Raw genomic sequence first — 25444 nt, forward strand, 5'->3', positions numbered from 1 at the left:
TACTGCAAATAGACAAAGAGTATTAAATGTAATCTATGATCCTATCTACTTTTTTAAAAAAACAAGATACTAGAACCAAAACACTGTAGAATACAAATGTTCTAATTTAAGAATCTATATCTTAACTTTAGATAGCATCAATGGTTCAACAATATTTTAAAGGTGTTTCTATATAAATTCAACCACCAGTTTGGATTTTCTTTATTATGAAAATGTATGAAGAGTACCCTGGATTATATTCTTGCAATTTGGGCATTTGCTTAAACATTTTTAGCATACTACTAGACAGCTATAAGGAAGAAATACATTGGAAACTTCTTTGTCTATACACCTACTTTTAAGTTCTTTCTTCTTGAAACTTCCTTAATTGTTCTTCTAGTGATAATCTCAAATATCCTCGGTTGGAATATACTTTATGTACTTTTCCACTGATATCAATTTTTAGTTTGTTTTTCCTTCTTTTCTCTTTTTCTTCTTCATTAGAAATACTAACACAGTATCACTGGCTATTTATAATTGTCTCCAATACTGTCTGTTTTATCAGGCAGGATAGAATAATAGTTTCTGTAATCAACTAGCTTAGAATAAAATCATGCCTTTATCACTTACAAACTATGAGTTCTGGGTAAGATATTAACTCTCTGTCTCAGTTTCCTCAATTATTAAATAGAGCCAGTATTAATACTTACTTTAGTGTTAGTGTTAGGTTAAATGTGATAAAACTACGTAAAATTCATTTTTAAAATACTCAAATATTAGCTATGATAATGATGTTGGCCAGATGATTAGAAAGTGCTCAGTATAGGATTGCCAAATGAATATGTCTTATCCAATAGTAGTATAAACTGGAATGAAATATCTAAATGATAGGGTACTCAACAATTGAAAAAGTGGAGATAATGGGAAAAGGATTGTGAAGGAAGGAACCAAAATGGTGAAGAACTGTACTATTAACTGGCTTAAACCATTAACCTACATTCTACAGTAAAAATTAGTGGGTCTGATGATTTTTTACACCATATAAAAGCTTGTTTGCTTTATTATATCTTCAACATTATACATTAGGAAATCCAAATAAAATCACAATGAGATACCACTTCACATCCACTAAAATGACTATAATCAAAAAACAGACAACAACAGGAACAGGCAAATATGTGCAGAAAATGGAACCCTCATAACTGCTGGTGAGAATGTTAAATGGTACCAGCATGGTGGAAAAAAGTCTGTCACTTCCTCAAAAGGTTAAACATAAAGTTAACCACATGCCCCAGCAATTCCTCTCCTTGGATATATCCTTGGAAGAAATGAAACCACACAAAACCTTGTACATGAATGTTTATAACTGTATTATTCATAATGATCAAAAAGTAGGAAAAACCCAAGTACACATCAACTGATGAAAAGATAAATAAAATGTAGTATATCCATATAACTGAATATTATTTGGACATAAAAAGAAATGAAATACACCATACTGATACATGTTACAACACAGACAAACTTCAAAGCTAAGTAAAAGAAGCTACACACAAAAGACTACATATTGTATGAGTCTATTTATATAAAATGTCTAGAAAGGCAAATTTATAAAGAGTAAATGCAGATCAGTGGTTTCCTAGGGCTGAGCATGGGAGTTTGAATAAATGGTAAAAGAGCACCAGGGAACTTTTTCAGGTGATGGCTGCCCAACTCTATAAATTTATTTGAAGTATTGAATTGTCCACTACCAATGAGCTTAAAATGCTAGTAAGCCTTTTAGTACCCCAATCATAAATAAGAGCAGACCTCCCACGATGATCAAATATGCAAGGAAAACCTCTAACATAAATGGGGGAAAAATGGGGAAAGGGCCACCTGGAAAAAAAGAGACCAAATACAGAGAAAAAAACATCCAAAGAAAGCCTTTCATTAACTTCCTTAGAGATAAGAAAAGATATCAACTCTGGAAATAAGAATGCTCTACTTTTAGGCTGGGTGTGGTGGCTCACGCCTATAATTCCAGCACTCTGGGAGGCCGAAGCTGGTGGATCACCTGAGGTTAGGAATTTGAGACCAGCCTGGCTAACATGGTGAAACTCTATCTCTACTAAAAATTCAAAATTAGCCGGGCACGGTGGCACATGCCTGTACTACCAGCTACTCGGGAGGCTGAAGTTCGAGAATCACTTGAACCTGGGAGGTGGAGGTTGCAGTGAGCCAAGATCATGCCATTGCACTCCAGTCTGGGCAACAAGACTAAAACTCTATCTCAAAAAACAAACAAAAAAAAAAGAATGCTATATATTTTTTTAAAATAAAAAAGTGCTTGGAAATTAAACATGAGAACAGAAATAAAAACTTAAAATGACTGAAAGATGAAGTTGAAGAAGTCTACTAATTCTTCAGAATAAAAACCAAAGCAAGGAAAATAAAGAAAATCCTTTAAAAAAATGAAGAATCAGTTTAAAGCCTCCAAAATCTAAATAATGGAAGTTACAGAAAGAGAACAGAGAAAGCAAGGGGAAGAAATCATCAACAAAATAATTCAAGCAATTTCCGAGAACTGAGGGTCTGAGTTTCCAAGCTGAAAGAGTTCACAAAGCTCCCTGCAGTATAAATAGATGTATATAGGAATAGAACTGTGAAATTTCAAAGCAATGGTGACAAAGAAGATCCTACAAGCTTTCTGAGTGGAAAAAAAGATTGGTCATATATAGGGAAGCAGAAACAAAATGGCTTTGGACTCAGCAGTACCGAAAGCCAGATGACAAAAGTACAATCACTGTTTTCCAAATTCTGATGAAAAAATATTTGTAACCTGCAATTCCAACAAACGTGAGGGATAGCATAGAGAACCCTCCATTTTGAGTCTTGAAAGATATCATTAAATGTTTACTTTCCATTTACTTTCACAAAGCTACTAGAGGATGTGCTCCACTAAATTCAAAAGAAATAAAAAATAATGTAGGCATGGCATGGAGAAAATAGGAGTATCAACACAAAAATGCAAAGGGATTGCATTCACCAAGACAATGGTAAAGGGAGATCCCAGAATGACAGCTACTTATTACAAGGTTTTTAGTTCTACTTGACTTTTCAATCAAATACTTAATAAAAATAAATATATATATATACACATATGCATATATACATATATATATATATATATATATATATATATATATATATATATATATTTTTTTTTTATATTTTTTTTTTTTTTGACATGCAGTCCTGCTCTGTGGCCAAGGATGGAGTGCAGTGGCATGATCTTGGCTCACTGCAACCTCCACCTCCCTGGTTCAAGCGATTACCTTGCCTCAGCCTCCTGAGTAGCTGGGATTAAAAGCACACGCCACCATGCCCAGCTAATTTTTTGTATTTTTAGTAGAGATGGGTTTTTGCCATGTTGGCCAGGCTGGTTTTGAACTCCTGGCCACAGGTGATCTGCCCATTTCAACCTCCAAAGTGCTGGGATTATAGGTGTGAGCCACAGTGCCCGGTTAATAAAAATATTTTTAAGCGAGTATTCTTAATCATCATTAACCTCAGAGGTAATTATTATTACTATTTGGTGTTTAGCCTTTCAGAAGTAATCTGTGATTGGTAAACTTTGATCTTCACATGTCCAAACATATCTTTATATTGACCTTATAGTTAAATGCTAGTTTGATTAGGTATAGAAATCTTGGTTCTAAACAATTTGCCTCATCCCTCTGAAGTTGTTGCTGTTTTTCCCACTATTGCTAAGGAGACATCTGACACTAATATTCCTTTGGACATGAACTATATTCTCTTTGGAAGATTTTTAAGATTTTTCTCTTTATTCTTGATCTCTTTTCAATTATCTGACTTGGTCATTAATAGGCACTTCATCTGAAGACTCATGCCTTTCTTTGGCTGGGAAATTTTTCTTCTATTATTTCTTTGATTATTTTGTTACTCTGCTGCCTCTGTTCTCTAATTATGCATGAATCCCCCTGACTAACTCTCTATTACCATTTATTTCTTAAATTTTCTATCTTTGATGTTTTATATCATTAATTCCCTCTTCACTTATATGCATTTGTTCTTTAATACTTATAAATTTATTTCTTTCTCTTTTTTTTTTAAACACAAAGTCTCACTTTGTCACCCAGGCCAGAGGGCAGTGGCATGATCTCAGTTCACTGTAACCTCCACATTCCAGGTTTAAGTGATTCTCCTGCCTCAGTCTCCAGAGTAGCTGGGATTACAGGCATGCATTACCACACCTGGCTAATTTTTGTATGTTTTAGCAGAGACTGGGTTTCACCATGTTGGCCAGGGTGGTCTTGTACTGCTGACGTCAGGTGATCCACCTGCCTCAGCCTCCCAAAGTGCTAGCATTATAGGCGTGAGCCACCACACCTAGATATAAATGTATTTCTTGTGTTTTTAATACTAAGAACACTCTTTCCTCCTCTCATTGCTCTAATAGCAGTGTGTTTTTGTAGATGCAACATCTATAGAACCTCTCTGAACATATTAGATTTTTTTAAATCACCATGTTGGCCAGGCTGGTCTTGAATTCCTAACCTCAGGTGATCCACCTGCCTTGGCCTCCCAAAGTGCTGGGATTATAGGTATGAGCCACCATGCCCGGACATGAATTTATTTCATATGTTTTTTAATAAGAAGAACACTCTTTCTGCCTCTGATTGCTCTAATAGCAGGGTGTTTTTGTAGATGCAACATCTATAGAACCTCTCTGAACATATTAGATTTTTTAAAAAAGTTATTTCCTGAATTAGCTATTTCCTCTGGGGTTTATTTTCTTTCTTTATCTTGGTCCTTCTCTTTAATGTTGCATTTCTCTCAAATGTCTGGAGATCCTTGGCTATTCATTCATATTTATAAGTGAAAGAAGGATTGGTGTATGTAATTAGCATTAGTTTTTCTGAAACTTATTTAAGTCTGTTTCTCCACTGTTCTCCTCTGAATGCAAGGTCTGATGCAATCTGTTTGCGAGTTATGGAGAGATGGTTACTGGCAAGTGTTACTTTAGGGTATGTAGGCACGGAAAAATAGAGATTCCTCTCCTCCCAGGTATTAAAAGTATGAGAAATTTACTCTTAGGATGGAAAACTAATGTATTTTCCTTCACTGCAGAGCTGCTTCTCCTGTTTCCTCTTCTTTTTATCTGTGGTAGAATTTTGCAGTTAACTCAGATTCCCCTCTGTTCCTCTCTCAGGCCCCTATACCCACAGCAAGAGCTTTCCTCAAGTTGACAGTTTACTTTCTTCAAAAAATTAGCTGGTTTTAGCTTAGAATCAAATGCATCTGCTGCCTTTTGCTCACTGTAAGGAGGAGGCTGCCCCCACTGTTTCAAAGGTAGAATTTAATTAATTTACCCTTGAAGATTACTCATGACTCTTTCCTGCTTCTTGTATATATTCTTTCAGTCCATTTTCTCTGGAGCTACTTTCATTTTCCTAGGCATCTTCCCTTACACATACTTTAAGCTGTAGTGGCTTCTTCTGCTCTGATCAATCTGACCTTATCTGCTTTCTGTCTTCCATGAATTCCTCACAATTGTTGATTTACATCATGCTTTGTTTTAGAGCATTGCTTTTAATTTGGTTTTTAAGAATGTTTTCTGAAATTAAGCAATTTGAGATAACAAGAGAGGTGGGCACATGATGATTCAGTTCACTGTCTTGATCCAATTTCCAGAGAACTCTTTCTAAGATGTTAGTTTAGATATCACATATCCAACTACATCAATCTTCTATTTAAAATTCTTCCTCAGCTCTAGTACAAAGTCCAAACTCTCTGGCCTAAGATACTGAATCCTTAACCCAACTTTTGTACATGCTGTCCGTCAGACAGGAAAGCACTGCCTTTTTCTCTCCCTGGTTTCATTACCTGATGCTTACCTAACACTAGATTATAAATCCTTGTTTACGTGTTGTGATTCATCACAAAAATTATGAAATCAAGAGCAAAGATCTTACTAGTCCTTGACTTCAAAGAACCTATCACGTAGTAGCTATTCATTTTATAAATGAGAATCAGCCATGAAAATGCCATGGAACCTTAGAGTCAGATCTCAGACCAATGAACTACAGATAACAGAATCTGGAGCTAAAAGGGACTTTAAGATTATGTTTGTTAAATGAACAAAGCTTCAAGGCCCAAAAACTCGGCAAACTTCCTTGTACTTCAGAGCAGAATAAGTAATTCCATCAAATATGACCCTATTGTACATTATTCATACTCCTCTTGCAGCCCTTATCTCCTTAGTCTGTCATTAATTTTTTTTTCTCAAGGATTAAGATAGTGCACGTTCATTTTTGTGTCACCTATACTTTGGCATAAAGAAGATACCAAGTCAATATTTAGGGTATGATGAATACATGAATGCTCAGGAGAGCAGAATTTTGTGTTGGTTTCTACTACTAAATCATTCAAAGGTAGGGAGTGAGTCACTTAATCTTTCTGAATCTTAATTTCTTAGGCAGCAATTGTATTTGGTTATTTCACAAGTGGAATCATCTGTGTGAAACCAATATGGAAAATGATGACATGCTACCACAATAAAAAACATATCCTCCATGTAAAACTAGTAAGGCTATATAGAGCACTGAGCTAGTACTGGACAAATGTTCTGAATTAGGGGAGAAAAATGTCCTTGACAGCCTTAGTGGTTTTAATTGCAGATACTAAACCAGTACAAGTTTTTACCAAGCAGGTGTTATCCTCCCTGCCATATGGCATGAACCCCAGGGCTCTTCCTCCTCAATAACAAACAACATAGCTACAGCTTTACTGCAGTCTCCTTTCTAAGACCTCAATGACATCTTCTTTCTTTGTTCTTTGCCAGAGTGAAAAGAATCCTGAACTGGGATTCAGAAGACCCCAGTTCTAATGTGGTTTTAATTATAAGTCTTCAGGAAAGTCTGTTTTTCTGCCTGTGAAATGGAGATGACAATACTTTGTACACAGGTAATTGTGATGCTAACCATGCTAACATATGTAAAGTTCTTAACACAGTGCATTGTAGGCACTCGATATTAATAGCTATCACTCTTCCTACAAAAGCATAAAGACATTTGAGACATAAAGCACAATTCAGCTTAAAGCCTCTTCTTTAATAATTTACTATTCAAAGATTTTATATTTGCAAATTCTTCCCCATCTTTTAACCACATCTCTCATTTGATGAAAGGTAGCACAAATCAGGGGAAAGCAGTATAGGCTGGGAATCAGATGCCTATTGCCATTAACTCTTTTCCATTTCAGTTTTATCATCTACAAGGATAATAACTAGCCTCAGAAAGCTTCTGTGAGGATCCAGAGTCAATAAGAAAGGATCCAAGAGGCTGCAAGGCACTGAACGTGTGAATATGGTTTTTTATAATCAATAAGTGTAAAAATGACTCAGAGTAAACCAGTCCCCTCTGCTAGAAGCATAGTTCAAAGTATTTTGATAATGACTCGGTATTGTGTTAGAACTTAACTGCTCCCCTGCTTAAGTTCTTTAAGCTTCTCATCACCTTTAAGATAAAGTCGAACTCCTACATGATCTGTCCTGCTTACCACTCCTCCTCATCACCCACCTCTACTTCCTTCACAATTCACATTCTAGTCATAACAAACTACATCGCAGTTCCTTGTACAAGTATACTTCTCAAACTTCCTTGCCCACACATATGCTATTCTCTTTCTGTGTGGAATACCTGCATTTTCCCTTAATTATTGCTCTAAATAACTAACTCATTCAGCTCAGGCTTTACCATCAGGAAGCTTTCTCTGACACATCCAACCTTTCATTCAGTAAATGTTTACCAAATGCTAAGACTTGCCAGATGCCAAGGATATAACAATTAACAAGTCAGAGACAGCCCTTGGCTTCATGAAGGTTAGCATGCTGCAATATAATTGCCTGTCTGTACCTTCAAGCACAAACAGAAATCATGAAGAATTGGCTGCTTGAGGTCTTCAACCTCAAGGCTAAGAGGTTCTTAGGTATTGGGACATATCTGACCATCTCTGTCAGATGTCACTTATTCACACCAGACTTGGCACAGTATAAACTAGGGCTTTTGCAAATGTGAAGTAATTCAATATGGCATAACCACTTATGTACAAGAGACACCATCAGATGTAAAAAATAAATAGCAACCAGGTGTGGTAGCTCATACCTGTAATCCTAACACTTCTGGAGGTCGAGGCAGGAGGATCACTTGAAGCCAGGAGTTTGAGAACACCCTGGGCAACATAACGAGAACCCCGCCTCTACCAAAATGTTTTAAAAATTAGCTAAGTGTGGTGGCTCATGCCTGTAGTCCCAGCTACTCAGAGGGCTGAGGCAGGAACATCATTTGAGCCCAGGAGTTTGAGTTTACGAGCTATGATCATACCACTGCACTCCTGCCTGGGCAACAGAGCAAAATCCCATCTCTTTAAAAAAAAAAAAAAAAAAGGCAGCATTCTCTTATATGCATCATATTTTACTATTTATAGGACCCTCATTTTATCCTTGTAATTGCCCTGGAAAATAGAATTTGTAGGTTAAGAGAGACAGAGGAACCTTTGAGATCATCTAGTTTACTTCCCAGACAATTCTTCATGATTTCTATAACATCCCTTTGAGTGTCAAAACATTCATTACAACTTCAGAGGACAGAATGAATGACCTTAAATGAATAAAATCTGCTACCTTCAACAATTAGTACTAATGTTGGTTTTGCAGATTCCATAGACCAAAGAGAGGAAATTTTCTTCTAAATGTAGGTATCTGAAGACATGTCCAGGTAAGGGCAGAGTGTATCATACTCATTTTATTGATGAAGAAATTGAAACTCAAAGAGGCAAACTGACTTTCCCAAGGTTCAAACCTACAAATTAAAAAACCGAGCCTAAATATATCTTCTGGTTCCAAGGTTAGAATTTCTAGAACATTTTACAACTATTATGAATCCATAAAAATAAAAAATAAAAATATTATCACAAAGAAAGAATTTCTAGGACATTAAAGCTGGAAGGGATACCCCCTACTTATTATATCTTATTTCTTTTTTTTTTTATATCTTATTTCTTTATTGGATAGGTAGGAATTCTGAGGCCAAGGGTGGGGGAGTGACTAATTGACTAATATGAGTGCCTCACAGCTCAGGCTCTACCTCTACAACACTGTCTTGATCCTTACCTCCACATGTGCCCACATCAAAATAAAGTAAATACTTACCAAAGCATTAGAAGAATTATAATCCTCAGCTGACTTATCTGCAGAGGAAGAAAGACAAGGGACTTAGTCAATAAACAATTACAGTTAGTTCTTTCTTGAGACCAAAAGAAGTCTATCTGGTCAAGCACTTGCCAGATTCAGAGAATAATAATAGTGTGAATGGTAATATAGGCTAGATATCATGTTGAACACATTATACATATCACATTCTTTAATCCTCATTATGGCTCTGAGTACTATTATTATGTCTATTTTTATTGATTTGGAAACTGAAGTTCAGAGATGTTAAGTACCGTTGTGTGTCGATTCGCAATGGGGTACGTTCTGTGAAATGTGTCATCAGGTAATTTTGTCATTATGTTAACATCATAGAGTGTACTTATACAAACCTAGATTGTATAGCCTGCTACACACCTGGGCTATATTGTACAGCCTATTGCTTTCTAGACTACAAACCTGTACAGCATGTTATTGCAGGCAACTATAACACAACAGTAAGTATTTGTGTATCTAAACATAAAAAAGGTACAATAAAAAATATGGTTTAAAAGGTAAATAAAAGGATACACCTATATAAGCACTTACCATAAACAGAGCCTGCAGGACTGTAAGTTGCTCTGGGTGAGTCAGTGAGTGAGTGATGAGTAACCATGAAGGCCTAGGTAGGACATTACCAGTGTATACTCAGGCTATGCTACATTTATTTTAAACTTAAGCAATCGCTAGGTGATAAGAATTTTTCAACTCCCTTATAATGTTATCAGACCACCATTGTATATGTGGTCTGTTGTGGTAAATGACTGCTATTTGTCTAGGGTACACACAGGTTAAAGAGAGGAATTAGACTTGAATTCTGGTCTCATTCTAAATACTATGCTAGAACTGGATCCACATCATCAGCTATATCACTGTCAGGCTTAAATGGCCAAGAAAATATGCATTCTAAAAGAAAAGGAAAGAATCCATAGCACCATCCTGAGCCATCCATGTCAAATCATGGCCAGCCTCCAGCTTCAGCTTTCTTAAAGGATTCTTCTATATCCATATCTACTGCTCACAGGGACAGAAGGACTAAGGTTGAGGAAAAGAGTTATTAATCCTGTCAAGTCTAATTAAAGGTAGGGTCTTGTTTTCTAAGAATTGAATCAAGATCCCTCAATGAAGCAATTACCATATTTCATTGATTCTTGGATGTACATTTTTTCACATTAACGTCTCTGAAACAGAGGTGTGTCCTACAATCAAAAGTATGTTATCGTTTAATTGGCAGCTTTATTTTCCTCGATTGGTATATAAATAATAGTGTATCTTACAATCAGTGGCATCTTAGACTTCATAAAACATGAAAGAGAGACCCAATGGAGATCTTAGCAAGAAAATAAGTTTAAAAACCAGATAATGTCTTCAGTTTTGTTCTTTAATTCCTATGGGTCCAAGAAAAACTGACTTCGTCAATTCACCACTAATGGAATTAAGCAGGAGAAATATTCTACCAAATCCAATATATTCCTCATCAAGCCTAGAGAATGTCCAAGATCCCAATTCCATAATATAAAAAAGTGCTAAATACAGCTTATTTGACCCTACAGCAAATCATGAACCCACAAAGAAGGAAATAAGGCAAGCTCTGACAACATGTTCTTATAACAAATCCAGAATAGCTAGCAGTATTCTGGAAAAATTAATTCAGGATATATTTTAAACATAATTCATTTGTTTTTTCTTGTCCAAAAGACTATCAATTTTGGGAGAGTACAACACTATGCCTTCACTGTACTACCCCAACCTTATGTACTGCTAGTATTTTTGAAGATTGGGTATTTTGATAATAAGCATACTTGTTATGTCATATAAAAAACAAGTAAACATTCCCTTTAAAGGTGATGAACAAGTTCTATATATCAAAATCAAACTCTAAAGCACAGAATGAGGGAACAGAAAGTACTTCCAACACTTTGATTTTACAGATGAGTAAAATGAGGTTCAGAAAGGGAAGGAGATTGGTTCAAGGTCACATAAGTCAGTGGCAAAACAGGGCTAAGACCCAGCTGAGTTGTCAGTCTAGTCTACTTTTTCCCTATTACATTAGCTACTAACTGGTATTAAAAAAAAAATTAAGTGTTGAAAAAATACGAAAGCTTGACCAAAAAATTAGCATGAAGGGTTGTACTTGGATTATAGACAGCAAAGGGGTTAAAAGCCCAAGTTTAAAATCCATTTCCATCATGTATCAACTGAGTCACTTGGGGTATGTCATTTAATTACTCTGAGCCTAATTAATTTCTTTGAGTATATAAAATGAGGATAACAGCCCTTGCCCTGCCAATCCCCCAAGGCCATCATAAGAATCACATGAGGGAGCCAGGCTCAGTGGCTCACACCAGTAATCCCAGCACTTTGGGAAGCCGAGGCAGGCAGATCACTAGAGGTCAGGAGTTCGAGACCAGCCTGGCCAACATGGTGAACCATCTCTACTAAAAATACAAAAATTACCCAGGTGTGGTGGTGTCTGCCTGCAGTTCCAGTTACTCAGGAGGTCAAGGCAGGAGAATCACTTGCACCTAGGAGTCACAGGCTTTAGTGAGCCAAGATTGTACTACAGCACTCCAACCTGGGTGACAGAGCAAGACTCCGTCTCAAAAACAAAAAAGAATCACATGAGGTAATTCACATGTGAGCATACACAAATTAAGGTAGTATTAACATAACGAATAGTATGAGAGGATGGCAAACAGGGAAAGGAGATATATGACACCTAAAAACACTTGTGCCAAATACACAATTTTGCCTAGAGTTGGCCCTAGTCTCCAACTTACAAAAAAATTAAAATTCTTGCAAACATATATACATGTGTACAAATTTGTACATACAAAAGTAGATATATGCACATGTATCTATACATATACACTCAATATTATTCATACATGCATGCACAAATGAACATATACATAATTACCTGAATGTGTATATTTATACATATGTTCATTCATGAATACCTGAGTGGACTTTATCTTTGTTCATGAATATTTCAGGGGGCTTTAATTTCAAATATATGCAAATCCACAGGGCTATGCCTCCATATACACAAATACTTACATGCCACTTGCACATATCTATATACATACATGCAAGAAAGATCTTTCCCAAAGACTTAGCCACCGATGCTTTCAAAGACAGCCTCTAATCTGATGTTTCCATGACAAGTTCCTTCAACATAAACTCTAATTTCCTGACTAGAAAACTTTTCCACACAGTAACCCTCCACCCCAATTCTGCCTTGAAATAACTCAGTCCCTCAATGGATGAAGTGAGGCAGACTCAGTGGGCCAGACGAGAGAAAGGAAATACTGCTGGGCACATGCATGGCCCTCTCCTGGGCACCACCATGGCAGCATGAGTGAAGCTGCAATCTGTCATCTCCACCATCTGTGCCCTTGAAACAAGCCAGATACTGGCTGGGAAAAGACCCCTTCAAAATTCGCTAGTTCATCCTGGTTCTCACCTTCCCAATAATACTGCCCTTTGAAGGAGGCAATATAAGTAAAAAGTACTGGACTGGAAATTAAAAGACTAGCCCACCATTAATTTAGCATATTAGAAAGACCTTCTTTGGCGTTCACACCTGCAAAGCAAGGGATAGCTGGTCTGCTGTGGAAGGAAAGCCTCCAAGAAACATTACTAGGGGCAAGTAGTACATTCAAAAGGTGCTGGTATAGGAATTAGGAGACCTGGGTTCTAATCCCAATTCTACGATTAAAAACACTCTGGAAAATATAGTCCCTTCTACCGAGGGCACATCTAAAGAATATTTATTATTATTCACCTTTTTTTTCATTTGACTGATAAAAATTAGTTCCCTGAGGAAGCCATACATTAATGTTATTAAATAACTAATAATAATAACAATAATGATAATGATAGTTACATTTCTATGGTGCTGTTTTACAACTTATAAAAAACTTTCATATCAATCAGCTCACTTATTTCTCACTATAACTTCTTTTTTTTTTTTTTTTTTTGAGACAAGGTTTCAGTCTGTTGCCCAGGCTGGAGTGCAAGTGACGTGATCCCTGCTCACTGCAACCTTCACCTCCCAGGCTCAAGCGATTCCTTCACCTCAGTTTCCAAAGTAGCTGGGACCATAGGCATTTTCCACCACACCCAGCTAATATTGTATTTTTTGTGGAGACAGGGTTTTGCCATGTTGCTCAGGCTAGTCTCAAACTCCTGACCTTGAGCTATACTCTGGCCTTGGCCTCCCAAAGTATTGGGATTACAGATATGAGCCACTGCACCCAGCCATTTCCACTACAGCCTCTTGAGATAGGAATTATTATTCCCATTTTGAGGTGCAAGAAACTGAAGTGACTGTTAGAACCTAATAAGTGTCAGAATCTAGACCTTCTAGCACAAAGCCTGTGTTCTCTATATATAATACCATGCTATTTTTTAAAAAAAACATGTGCAGTGTCAGAGTGAAGACTCAAGTTTGATGCAAAGTCCATTATCTTGGCTGTCAAATTCCAAAATTCCACATTAGTTAAAGTGCCATTTCCACTCTTTCCACTACTTTCTTCTCTCACCCCAAACCAATAGGCATGTGAGCTTTCCCACCCAGATAAAAACCATCTCTTTCTGAGACTGCCCTGAACACAGTTCTCATACCTGTAAAGCTCATGTATTTCTGGCTGTTGGATGTCTTCTTTGAGTTATAAAACTCCAACACATCCAGAACAGCCTGTGGGTTTTTCTTCTGCTCCGACTTAGTGATATTTGATGTCTGAAGCAAGCGGGCCCACTGCTCTGGCATTCCCTATAAGAAAGACATGCAAGGCTGACAGGAAGGCACAGTCACAGGGGACCCTGAAAGAACATCAGAGTTAACTCTGACACTTGCTAGCAGCAAAAGATGCATTTGTTAGTCATTTCTTTCTCTCTATGCCCTCATAGTTTACACAAGTCTCTTTTACAATACCTTTCTCATTTTATTAGTCATTTCTTAAGATGTCTGCTTCTTCACCAGGCTATACCTCCAGGATGGTGGGACAGGATGTTGTTCTTGCATGATCAGTGCCCCACACAGAGCCTGCTACCAAGCCTGCCATTTAATAGAGGTTTATTTTAGGAATGGAGATGGAAAGGCTTCTCTGGATACAATTTTGGAGACGAAAGTGTCCCTCTCATGAACGTAAGAAAAATGTAATCAGGGTCTCAGGCAAAGAGAGACCTGAACATCAGGAAGATGCATCAGGAAGATGAGAAGGGGTTGAATCTAACAGTACACAGAAAGATGAGAACGGGTTGAATATAGCAGTGCATAGCCAGAACTCTAAAAGACTAAAGGCCTTTCTGTGACCCAGGACGTACCGTAAACTCCCCTGTGACAGCATCAAAACCGACATGAATTGTGTGTTCAAAATCTGAAGGAAGAGAAATCTCTGGCCGCTCTTTCTCTTTCTTTTTATTTGCTGCAAGAGAAACAGAGAAAAGGAAATAAAAAACAGGAACATCATTGTTTTAAGGCTTATTTTAGCGCTTTATTGAGCTGTAGTCTCCTTTAGAGGGCAAAGTCTATCTATTAATATTTCACATATATAGAAGAGCCCAATTATGGACCCAGATTGGAGCAGATACTCAATGCATGTTTAAGGACTTAATTTCTTGTTGAATTAAAGTAAGGGAGATGGCCAGGCGTGGTGGCTCATGCCTGTAATCCTAGCACTTTGGGAGGCCAAGGCGGGCAGATCGCTTGAGTCCAGGAGTTCAAGCTTAGCCTAGGCAATGTGGCAAACCCTGTCTCTACACAAAATACAAAAATTAGCTAGGCATGGTGGTGCATGCCTGTAGTGCCAGCTACTTGGGAAACTGAGGCAAGAGGATCATTTGAGCCCAGGATGCAGAGGTTGTAGTGAGCCAAGATCACACCATTGCACTCCAGCATGGGTGACAGAGTGAGAACCTGTATCAAAATAAATAAATAAAATAAAATAAAGTAGGGAGAGGCAAAAAGAACATCTGTCAGTGTTCACAGTCCTGGTTTTACCAGTAACTAGCCAGGTGATATAGGGTAAGTCATCTTTTTTAGGAAGTCCTCCTTGATCTCTAGGTTGGGTGGTTCTTTACCCTCTCTGTTCCCACAGTACCCAATATACGTAATAGTCATTGCCTATTATAAGTGTTTATCTTCCACAACAGACTGAATTCTAAGTGCAGGGGCCATGTCAAATTAATCACAGCTTCCCAAGGGATAGCACACACCTGGCACAAAGTAGGTGCTCAGATAGTAAGCGAAGAAAGGAACAAATGACAAGACATTTACCTCAACTGGGCAGGGAGTTTAAGGAATCTGCCTAAGACGCACAAATTCTGTCCAGGGCAGGAATAAACGTTCATTTCAGCAGCTCTGGCCTGACTTTCACACTTGTTACCCAGCCCCTGTCAACCTTATTTTAAAACCCTGATGTTTTTAAAACACAGGAGCTCAACACACTAACCAAAAGAAATTCTGAAGTTCTAAAACCTCCACAGACTTAGCATAACCCTGATAAAAGGTAGCAAAATGAGAAGGAAAAACAAAAAAGGTCTAGAGTTCAAGCCAGTTTAACCTCTACCTCACCACAGTGCATACCCACATACACACACACACACACACACACACACAGAGATATATATATGCAGGATCTCTGCTTTCTCATTTAAACAATGGGGAGGACAAGCTAGATGATCTTAAGGGTCCCTCCAGCTTCCACATTCTGTGAGTCTATGAAAACAAGAAGCTATGACTTCTCAAAGCTCTGCAGTTAAGATTCCTTCCTGAAAAGGCATCCTACAGTTTTAAATAGGTATTTTACACATATCATCTAATACAATCACCACAATCCTGAGGCAGTTTTTACTTGCAGATTAGAAAATTTCGGAACAGACTTGCCTACAGTCATTAAGTAATTAAAATCGAAAAAGTCTGGCATCCAAGCCATGGTCCTTTACATTCTATTTTATCTCCTCTAAAAAATTTCAAGTTGAATCAGGAAAACATACTTCAGTGTAATAAGAAGAAATGACATTAAGAACTTGAGATGTATACATACCATGACATCAACATAGTATTTTTCTTCATTCTTACAATCCTATGAGATAGATATTACTATTGTCATTCTTACAATGTTATGAGAAAAATACTACTAATGTCATTTTACAGATGAGGAAACTAAATAATTTACTCATACAACTACTGAGAGCTGGGATTTGAACCCAGGTCTGATTCCAAAGGTTCATTCTTCAGTTTCTTAATGAGAACCATTTGCCTACATGCCAAGTGCTAGGGTTTAAGCTATTTATGCACTTGGCAATTTCCCTCTCACAAGCAGCTGCTTTGAGAAAAGGAAGGCTAAGGGGTATACCAGGGCCCCAAGTCAAGCAGCCATTTATGACGTAAGTCCATCTGTCTTTCTCATAGCCAGAATGCATGGAACAAGTGGCAGGGCTTTGGAACTGCTTTTAAATTCCCTCTGATCTAGTCACTTTAGAGAAATACAATTATATTCGTGTTTTATTTAGATTTTAATTTTTTATATCTATGTATGTTTATATATTTTTATTATATATAATTAATATACTATATAATACATTACAGGCATAAACTGTCAAATGCAGAAGAAACTTTGGTAAAGGAGACCCAAAAAGAAAGTTAGCTCAAAGCATGAGCAGTTCACAGAAAAGAGTTCTAGAGAAATGAAATCATTTAATACATGAACACACAGGGTAATGCTAAAGTCAGCTCTGCTTCCACTGGGCACTCTTTACTCTGCAACCTTTGAATATACCTCAAATAGTCCCACTTTCAAGTTTTTGCTCACTTTTTCATCTCCTTGTTTGGAATGCTCTCCTCTCCTTCTCTCTATCTCAGCCATCTTTTAAAGATTGGCTCAGGTCCCACTTTTTCCAGGAAGGATTTCCTGACCTTTCTTCTTCCTGTTAATTCCCAAGGCCTTGAGTCTGCTACACCACCAAGCATCTAGTCATTTCCTGTCTTACATGATTCCATGCTAATTTAAAAATCCAAAGTGAAGGTTCTTGAGGACCAAAATTACCACTTCTAATTACAATCATTATACTTCTGAATTTCAATCTAGCACAGGGTTTACTTAGTTCAAGAACACTCTAGAAAATATTAGGGAGTGGCCGGGCATGGTGGCTCACATCTGTAATCTCAAAACTGGGAGGCTGAGGTGGATGGATCACTTGAGGACAGGAGTTCAAGACCAACCTGGTCAACATGGCGAAACTCTTGTCTCTCCTAAAATTACAAAAAATAGCTGGGTGTAGTGGCACGTGCCTGTAATCCCAGCTATTCAGGAGGCTGAAGCATGAGAATAGCTTGAACCAGGAGGCAGAGGTTGAAAAGAGCTGAAATCCCACCACTGCATTCCAGCCTGGGTGACAGAATGAGACTGTGTCTCAAAAAAATAAAGAATTAGGGAGTGACTCTAGAGACCATGTAATCCCATTCCCGGAGGAAAGAGGCCCAGAGAAGTAAGTTGACTTGTCCTGATTCACAGAGCACATGATTGTAGTTCAGGTGATCAAGTCTTTCACTCTTGATTATATCCCTGATCCCTACTGAGATTTGACTGGAATCAACTACCTACTGAAATAACAGTTTTTAGCATAGATGATTAGATGTGGAGTACAAGAAGGGCAATGGCTTGGCTGAAGTGGGAGAGGAGAGAAGTAAAAAGAAAGAGGAAATAAATCTAGGTGGCAGGATTTAGTTTGGGTACTGTGTAATTTTTTGTTTGTTTGTTTGAGACAGTCTTACTCTTGTTGTCCAGGCTGGAGTGCAATGGCACAATCTCAGCTCACTGCAACCTCCGCCTCCCATGTTCAAGCAATTCTCCCTCCCGAGTAGCTGGGATTACAGGCACCTGACACGACACCTGGCTATTTTTTGTATTTTCAGTAGAGACAGGGTTTCACCATGTTGCCCAGGCTGGTTTTGAACTCCTGACCTCAAGTGAGGAGGAGACCCACCTCTGCCTCCCAAAGTGCTGAGATTATAGGCATGAGTGACCACGCCCAACCTGGTACTGGGTAATATTTAGACTGAGTATTCACCAGCTGGGGATCATCAGCAGAAAACAGGATTCCAGAAGCAGGAATACAAGAGAGAAATGGAGAAGTCATGCAGTTCCAGAGCCACCTGGAACCCAATTAATCCCTTCTTGGAAGTAACAATCATCCCCTTCACATGTGTAGAGTCCTTCATCAAGCTCTGCCACAGTCACTGTCTCACTGGCTCATCACCACAAACCCAGGAGCTACACAGCTGAGGTCAGGGAATTAAAAGAAATCTCTGTCAGTGGAAAGAATCTCAGAGGAAGGAGGATTCAGTATTATTTTTGCCATTAACTCACTGGGTGATCCTGGGAAAGTCTCTGAGAGTTTCAAGTCTTCAATCTGCAAAATAAGACAATGGGATATGCTCTGTGTACAGATGAAGGTAAGAAATAAACCACCTTTCTGGAGAAGATAATACCTGAAAGAAGTCATGAAGGATGAAGACAAGTTAACCAGACTGAGACAGGAAAGGGCATTTCTGAAAGAAACAGAATAAGCAGAGGCCAGGAGAAGTAAACAGTGTGATCTTTCTCCCAGCTTTCCACCTGCTCAGCAAGTCAACCAAGCTTCATAAACTCTAACCAGATTCACAAAGCACATGATTGTAGGCAGGAAGGCGCTATGAGCTTCAGACTGAGGGAAGACACAAAGGAGAAAATAAAGCAAACCCAGGATCCTGATGGTTCCATATCCCAAGGCTATAGTATCTGGGACCACTGCTGCTGTAGCAAATTTTTTATGATGACTAGAAGTATGTCTGCGGGAATCTGATGAAAACTTACGTCTACACAAAAACTTGTATGTGAATGTTCATAGCAGCTTATTCATAATAGTCAAAAAGTGAAGGTAACCCAAATGCCCCTCAAGTGATCAATAAAATGTGGTATATCCATATACTATTATTCAGCCATAAAGAGAAATGAAGTACCAATTCATACTACAACACAGATGAATCTTGAAAACATTATGCTAAGTGAAAGAAGCCAGTCAAAAAGGGACATAAACTGTATAATTCCATTAATATGAAATTTCCAGAATAGGCAAATCCATAGACAGAGAGTAGATTAGTGGTTGCCAGGCGAGACGGGAGAAATGAGGAATGATTGCAATGAGTATAGAATTTCTTTCTGGAGTGATGAAAATGTATTGGAATTAGTTGTAAGGGCTATACAATCTTATGAATATACTAGAAACCATGAAGTTGTACATTTTAAGATGGTGACTTGTACGGCATGTGAGTTATATCTCAATTTTAAAAAAGTGAATGTAATTTAACATATTAAGAAAATAAAGGAGAAAATATATATAACCAATTCAATTAATGCAGATTAAAGCATTTGCTGAAATAATTTACTATATTAAGAAAATAAAGGAGAAAATATAATCAATTCAATTAATGCAGAAAAAAGCATTTGCTGAAATGTGGTATCAATTGTGTAAAAATTCTTAGTAAACTAAGATTACAAGGGAGTTTACTTCATCTAATAAAAACTAATTACAAAAAAAAACGCTGGAGCAAACATACTTAATTCTGAAATGCTGAAAGCTTTTCCTGAGATTAAAAATAAAAGAAGGGTATTCCTCCTCACCAGGTGAATATATTCAGTACTATTCTATTCATCACAGTACTAAAGTTAATATCTTCAGTACTATTCTATTCATCTAAGTGCTGAAGATATTAACCAGTGCAATTAAGCAAGAAAAAGAAGTAAAAGGAGAAGAAACAAAACTATTACAATTTACAGATAATGTGCTAATGTCTGAAAAATCTTCATGGCTGGGCACGGCGGCTCATACCAGTAATCCCACCACTTTGTGGTGGGGAGGTGCAGCAGGTTGGGGATGGGGATCACATGAGGTCAACAGTTCAAGACCAGCCTGGCCAACTTGGTGAAAATCCCGTCTCTACTAAAAATACAAAACAAAACAAAAAAAACAAAATTAGCTAGGCATGGTGGCATGCGCCTGTAATCCCAGCTACTCGGGAGGCTGAGGCAAGAGAATCACTGAAACCTGGGAGGTGGAGGTTGAGGTGAGCCGAGATTGCACCACTGCACTCTGGCCTGGGTAACAGAGCAAAACTCCGTCTTAAAAAAAAAGAAAAGAAAAATCTTAATGTCTCTGAGTAGGTAAAGATTTCAAAAATAGAACCACAAGGCATTAAAAAGGAGATAATTAATAAATTTAATCACATTAAAATTCTATCTCACATCATGCCAAGCATCTGTCTAAGATTACAGGGGAATTTACTTAATCAAATAAAAAGTAAGGGCACAGTAGAAGATATTTATAACATCTATAACTGACAAAAGACTTATATCTAAGTAAGAATTACTACTATTAAGAATTCTTGGCTGGGCGTGGTGGCCCACACCTGTAATCCCAGCACTTTGGGAGGCCAAGGCAGGCGAATAAACTGAGGTCAGGAATTCAAGACCAGCTGGCCAACGTGGTGAAACCGCACCTCTACTAAAAAATACAAAAATTAGCCAGGGGTGGTGTCGGGCACCTGTAATCCCAGCTACTTGGGAGGCTGAGGCAGGAAGAATTGCTGGAACCCACAAGGCGGAGGTTGCAGTGAGTTGAGATGGCGCCACTGCACTCCAGCCTGAGAGACAGAGCAAGACTCCATCTCAAAGAAAAAAAAAAAGAATTATTTAACTAAGTTACAGAAAATGTATGTGCTTTGTAAACTAAAGAACTTCACAAACATTAGTTGTCATTAATACAAAAAACTGTTAGGTTTCTCAACCCATTCATTAAGATAGAGAAACTGTGGTTGAGGCAAGAAAGAAGAAAGAATCAAAAATGATTTCATGTATCTAGAGATCTTGGGATTGAGAAAATAAAGTGGGAAAAGAAGCTTCCAACCTCACCCATCCCAACTTTAACCCTATCTTTGACCTAGACCAGTTGGCTTTCTGATAGCATGGGAAATGAGGCTGACACTGCAAAATTCCATGTCTCAGTATAGCCATCGAAGATTTAGCACAAATCACTGGCCAATTTTAAAAAATTATTTTTAAGCAGCACCTCTCATTGGCTCCACTAAGCTAATCTGAGCTCAAGGCAGTAAAACATTCCAAACTTGGAAAGATAAACACTGACATAGTCCAATGTTAAAATTAACTTTGCTAAACTCTTCCCAAGCTCAGAGAATTCCACTTTGCTTGTGAAAAGGCAGCCAGAAAAAGATTTCAAACTAAATGCTGAAAGACTTCTTAGAATAAACCAAAGGCTCCAGATCCTAACCACAGGAACCAGGCTTTTCCACAGGGAATTCTGCAACTCAGCATCACCTATTACAGGCCCTCAATTACAGCTTCTCTTTCCAATCATTTATGCATCCCCCAGGCACATACTGAGGCCATGCTGGAGAGGTCAGCATTAGGTAATGCCCAAAGACATTCTACCCACTGGCAGCTCAAATCTCAACCATTACTGCAGCCCACAGGCAACTCTTCTTTCTCATCTCCCAAAAATCTCTCAAGAGACCCAAGATGATTCCTCTAGAAATTCTGACTCCAAAAGTCTGGATGGAATCCAGGCATCAGTATTTTTTATTTTATTTATTTATTTATGAGACAGAGTTTTGCTCTGTCACTCAGGCTAGAGGGCAGTGGTGTGATCTCAGTTCACTGCAACCTCTTTATTTATTTATTTTTGATACGGAGTTTTGCTCTGTCACTCAGCCTGAAGAGCAGTGGCATGATCTCAGCTCACTATAACCTCTGCCTCCTGAGCTCTAGCAATTATCCTGCCTTAGCCTCCTGACTAGCTGGAATTACAGGCGCCTGCCACCATGTCCAGCTAATTTTTGTATTTTTAGTAGAGACGGGGTTTCACCATGTTGGTCAGGCTGGTCTCGAACTTCTAACCTCAAGTAATCCGCCTGCCTTGCCCTCCCAAAGTGCTGGGATTATAGGCGTGAGTCATCACGCCCGGCCAAATTTTTTTTTTTGGAGGGGGGGGGGTAATGGAGTTTCACTCCATTGCCCAGGCTGGAGTGCAGGTGGCACAATCTTGGCTCATTGCAACTTCTGCCTCCCAGATTCAAGCAATTCTCCTGCCTCAACCTCCCAGATATTTGGGATTGCAGGTACCCACCACCACACCCAGTTAACTTTTGCATTTTAGTAGAGACAGGGTTTTGCCGTGATGGCAGGCTGGTCACGAACTCCTGACCTCAAGTGATCTGCCTGCCTTGGCCTCGCAAACTGCTGGGATCACAGGCATGAACTACTGCAACTCCCAACCTCCTGTATTTTTTAAAAGCACCATGAGTGAGTCCAATGTGTAATCAGAGTTGAGAACAACTAAGAGAGATACTTATGTTACAGTGGAACGATCATTTAGGAAGACTTAGTACCACCCTCAGCCCTCCCACTTTCCACTTCTGAGACCCTGAGCAACTTATTTTACTCTAAGCCTTAGCCTCCCCAACTAAAAATGAATTATTGTAGATATCAAAAAAAGAGGTTTCCATTTTTTTTCCTCATATTTATATTCTATCTTAGTTTAGAAAATGCTTTTATATTTACTATGTCAAATGACAAAAGCCTACTAATGATATAGGGTGAATGGGAAATAAGGATACTGCAATTAAAAGAAATTAAAAAGCATAACTATACAGCTGGCATAAATGCTCAAATACTACATGAAGGGCATACCACTTCAAAGACTACTAGCATTGCTGTGTATCCTGCTAGGACTAAGTTGAGCAGCTTACTGGTTGAACAAAGTCTCCAAATAAAAGAAAAATACCTCAGGCTTCTTTCATTTTGATGTATGCATTAATTTTAGCCATCAAGGGTCTTAAAGCAAAGGGACAAAACCTATGTGCCCAGGGCAAATACAGAAAATCTATAGCCAAAGGATGAAAGATTGTTAGATCATTTTGCAAGAACTTCTTCTAACTCTGTTTTCTACCTCTATGCTTTCAACCTATAGAGATGTAGTTTTGATCTTGAAGCTATGAGATGTATTTTCAGATCAGATTTAGCCTAGGGTTACTCAGCTAGGATTTTCTACAGCTCTGTCACTGAATAAAGTATGTTACAATGGCCTAGTTTGTTTTCACCTATACAGACAAGCCTGATCTAGCCACACCTTTGCAATATCTCATTTATGTAATTATAGGATTCCAAAGCCAAAAGAAACTGTACATGCCTACTGCTCTGACTCTCTCCTTTTTTAGATGAAGGCACTGACGTATACAGAGAAATAATTGACCCAGATCAGACAGCCAATTTATGGTAGAACCAAGATTATAATCCCAATATCTGGAACCCCACTTTCCCATTTAGCACATAAGATTGTCCCTTCAGGTCCCAATGATGTCTGAAGGCTCTGCTTCCATCTGCTGTTTCAGACAGGAATCTTCTTTTTCAAAAATCAGCTTTATTAAGATATAATTCACTTACCAAGCAATTCACCCATATAGTGTAAAATTCAATGGCATTTAGTATATTTAGAGAGCTAGAAAGGCATCACCAAAATCAATTTTATAACATTTCATCACTACAAAGAGAAACCCCACCTCTCTTAGCAATCACCTCCTAGTTTTAATTGCCTCTCCCTATCTGCAGCCGTAGGCAACTACTAATCTACTTCCTATCTATGAATTTACCAATGCTACACATTTCCTAAAAATGGAATCATACTATATGTGATCCTTTGTAACTGGCTTCTTTCACTTAACACAGCGTTTTCAAGGTTCATTCATGTCATGGCATGGATCAAAACTTCATGTCTTTGTTATATTTCATTATATGGATAGTCCACATTTTATTTATCTATTCATCAGCTGATGGGAATTTGGGTTGTTTCCACTTTTTGGCTATTAGGAATGCTGCTATAAACATTCATGTACTGCTGGTAACTCTATGTTTATCTGTTTGAGGAACTGCCAGACTGTTTTCCACAGAGGCTGTACCATTTTACATTCCCACCAGCAATTACGAGGGTGGCAATTTCTCCATATCCTCACTAACACTTGTTATTATCTTTTTTATTATAGCCATCCTAGTGAGTGTGAAGTGGTATCTCATTATGGTTTTGATTTCCACTTTTTGGAAATCAATGGCTAATGATTTGAGCATCTATTCATGTGCTTATTGGTCATTTGCATATGTTCTTTGGAGATATGTCTATTTAGATATTTTGCCCATTTTAAAATTGTCTTTTGGTTGTTGACTTGTAATAGTTTTTCTTTATATAATTTAGATATGTATCCATTATAAAGTACATGATTTGGGAAAATTTTCTCTTTCCTGTGTTTTTGCTTTCTGGATGGTGCCCTTTAAAACATAAATGTTTTATGTTTTAAAGTTTTATGTTTTATGTTTTTAGTTTTGATGATGCCTACTGGAAGAGAATCTTATTACCTTCCTAGTTTGAGTCAGCAAGAACAATTTAAACTTTTTAATTTAAAAAGTCCTCTTTCACCACATGTAGACACTTGGGCTGAAAGCCTGTTTATTTATAGAGATCAAGAACACCGGTTAAGATAAAATATTTTTTTAAAAATACACATCTAAATTGAGGGATAAACTAAGTGGCTATATATGCGGAAGAAGATTGCAGGGTATTTACCACTGCCTCAGATCATACCCCTTGTACCAAGGAAGTTGGCAGCTACTATATGAATGAATTGGTCAGGAAATCAAAGTTAAGCACATGTCTTTTTATTTTATTTTATTTTTATTTTTATTTTTATTTTGAGATGGAGTTTTGCTCTTGTTGCCCAGGCTGGAGTGCAATGGCGCGATCTTGGCTCACTGCAACCTCCGCCTCCCAGGTTCAAGCAATACTCCTGCCTCAGCCTCCTGAGTAGCTGGGATTATAGGCACCCACCACCACACCCAGCTAATTTTTTGTATTTTAGTAGAGACTGGGTGTCACCATGTTGGCTGGTCTCAAACTCCTGACTTCAGGTGATCCACACGCCTTGGCCTCCCGAAGTTGTGGGATTACAGGCGTGAGCCACTGTGCCAGGCCTATTTTATTTTTTTTTAAGACAGGATCTCACTGTGTCACCCAGGCTGGAGTGCAATGGCATGATCATAGCTCAGTATAGCTTCAAATTCCTGGGCTCAAGCAATCCTCCGGCCTTAGCCTCCCAAGCAGCTGGTA

General features: G+C 38.1%; 1 protein-coding gene across 6 annotated transcripts in view; it reads right to left on the reverse strand.

Annotated features, from left to right (window-relative positions):
* PAK1 (p21 (RAC1) activated kinase 1) overlaps nucleotides 1-25444 on the reverse strand; it is a 156250-nt gene that overhangs the window by 35055 nt on the left and 95751 nt on the right. For all 6 annotated transcript variants that reach the window (XM_032259157.1, XM_032259159.1, XM_032259161.1 and 3 more), the window contains 3 exons: nucleotides 14561-14661; nucleotides 13859-14006; nucleotides 9194-9231 (listed from right to left, as the gene is read on the reverse strand). In XM_032259157.1, coding sequence (XP_032115048.1) covers nucleotides 9194-9231; nucleotides 13859-14006; nucleotides 14561-14661 — 287 coding nt within the window. The remainder of the gene's footprint in view (nucleotides 1-9193; nucleotides 9232-13858; nucleotides 14007-14560; nucleotides 14662-25444) is intronic.

This window comes from Sapajus apella, unplaced genomic scaffold, assembly GCF_009761245.1.
Source record: "Sapajus apella isolate SASKATOON/1434 unplaced genomic scaffold, GSC_monkey_1.0 scaffold106, whole genome shotgun sequence".
Taxonomy (NCBI): Eukaryota; Metazoa; Chordata; class Mammalia; order Primates; family Cebidae; genus Sapajus; species Sapajus apella.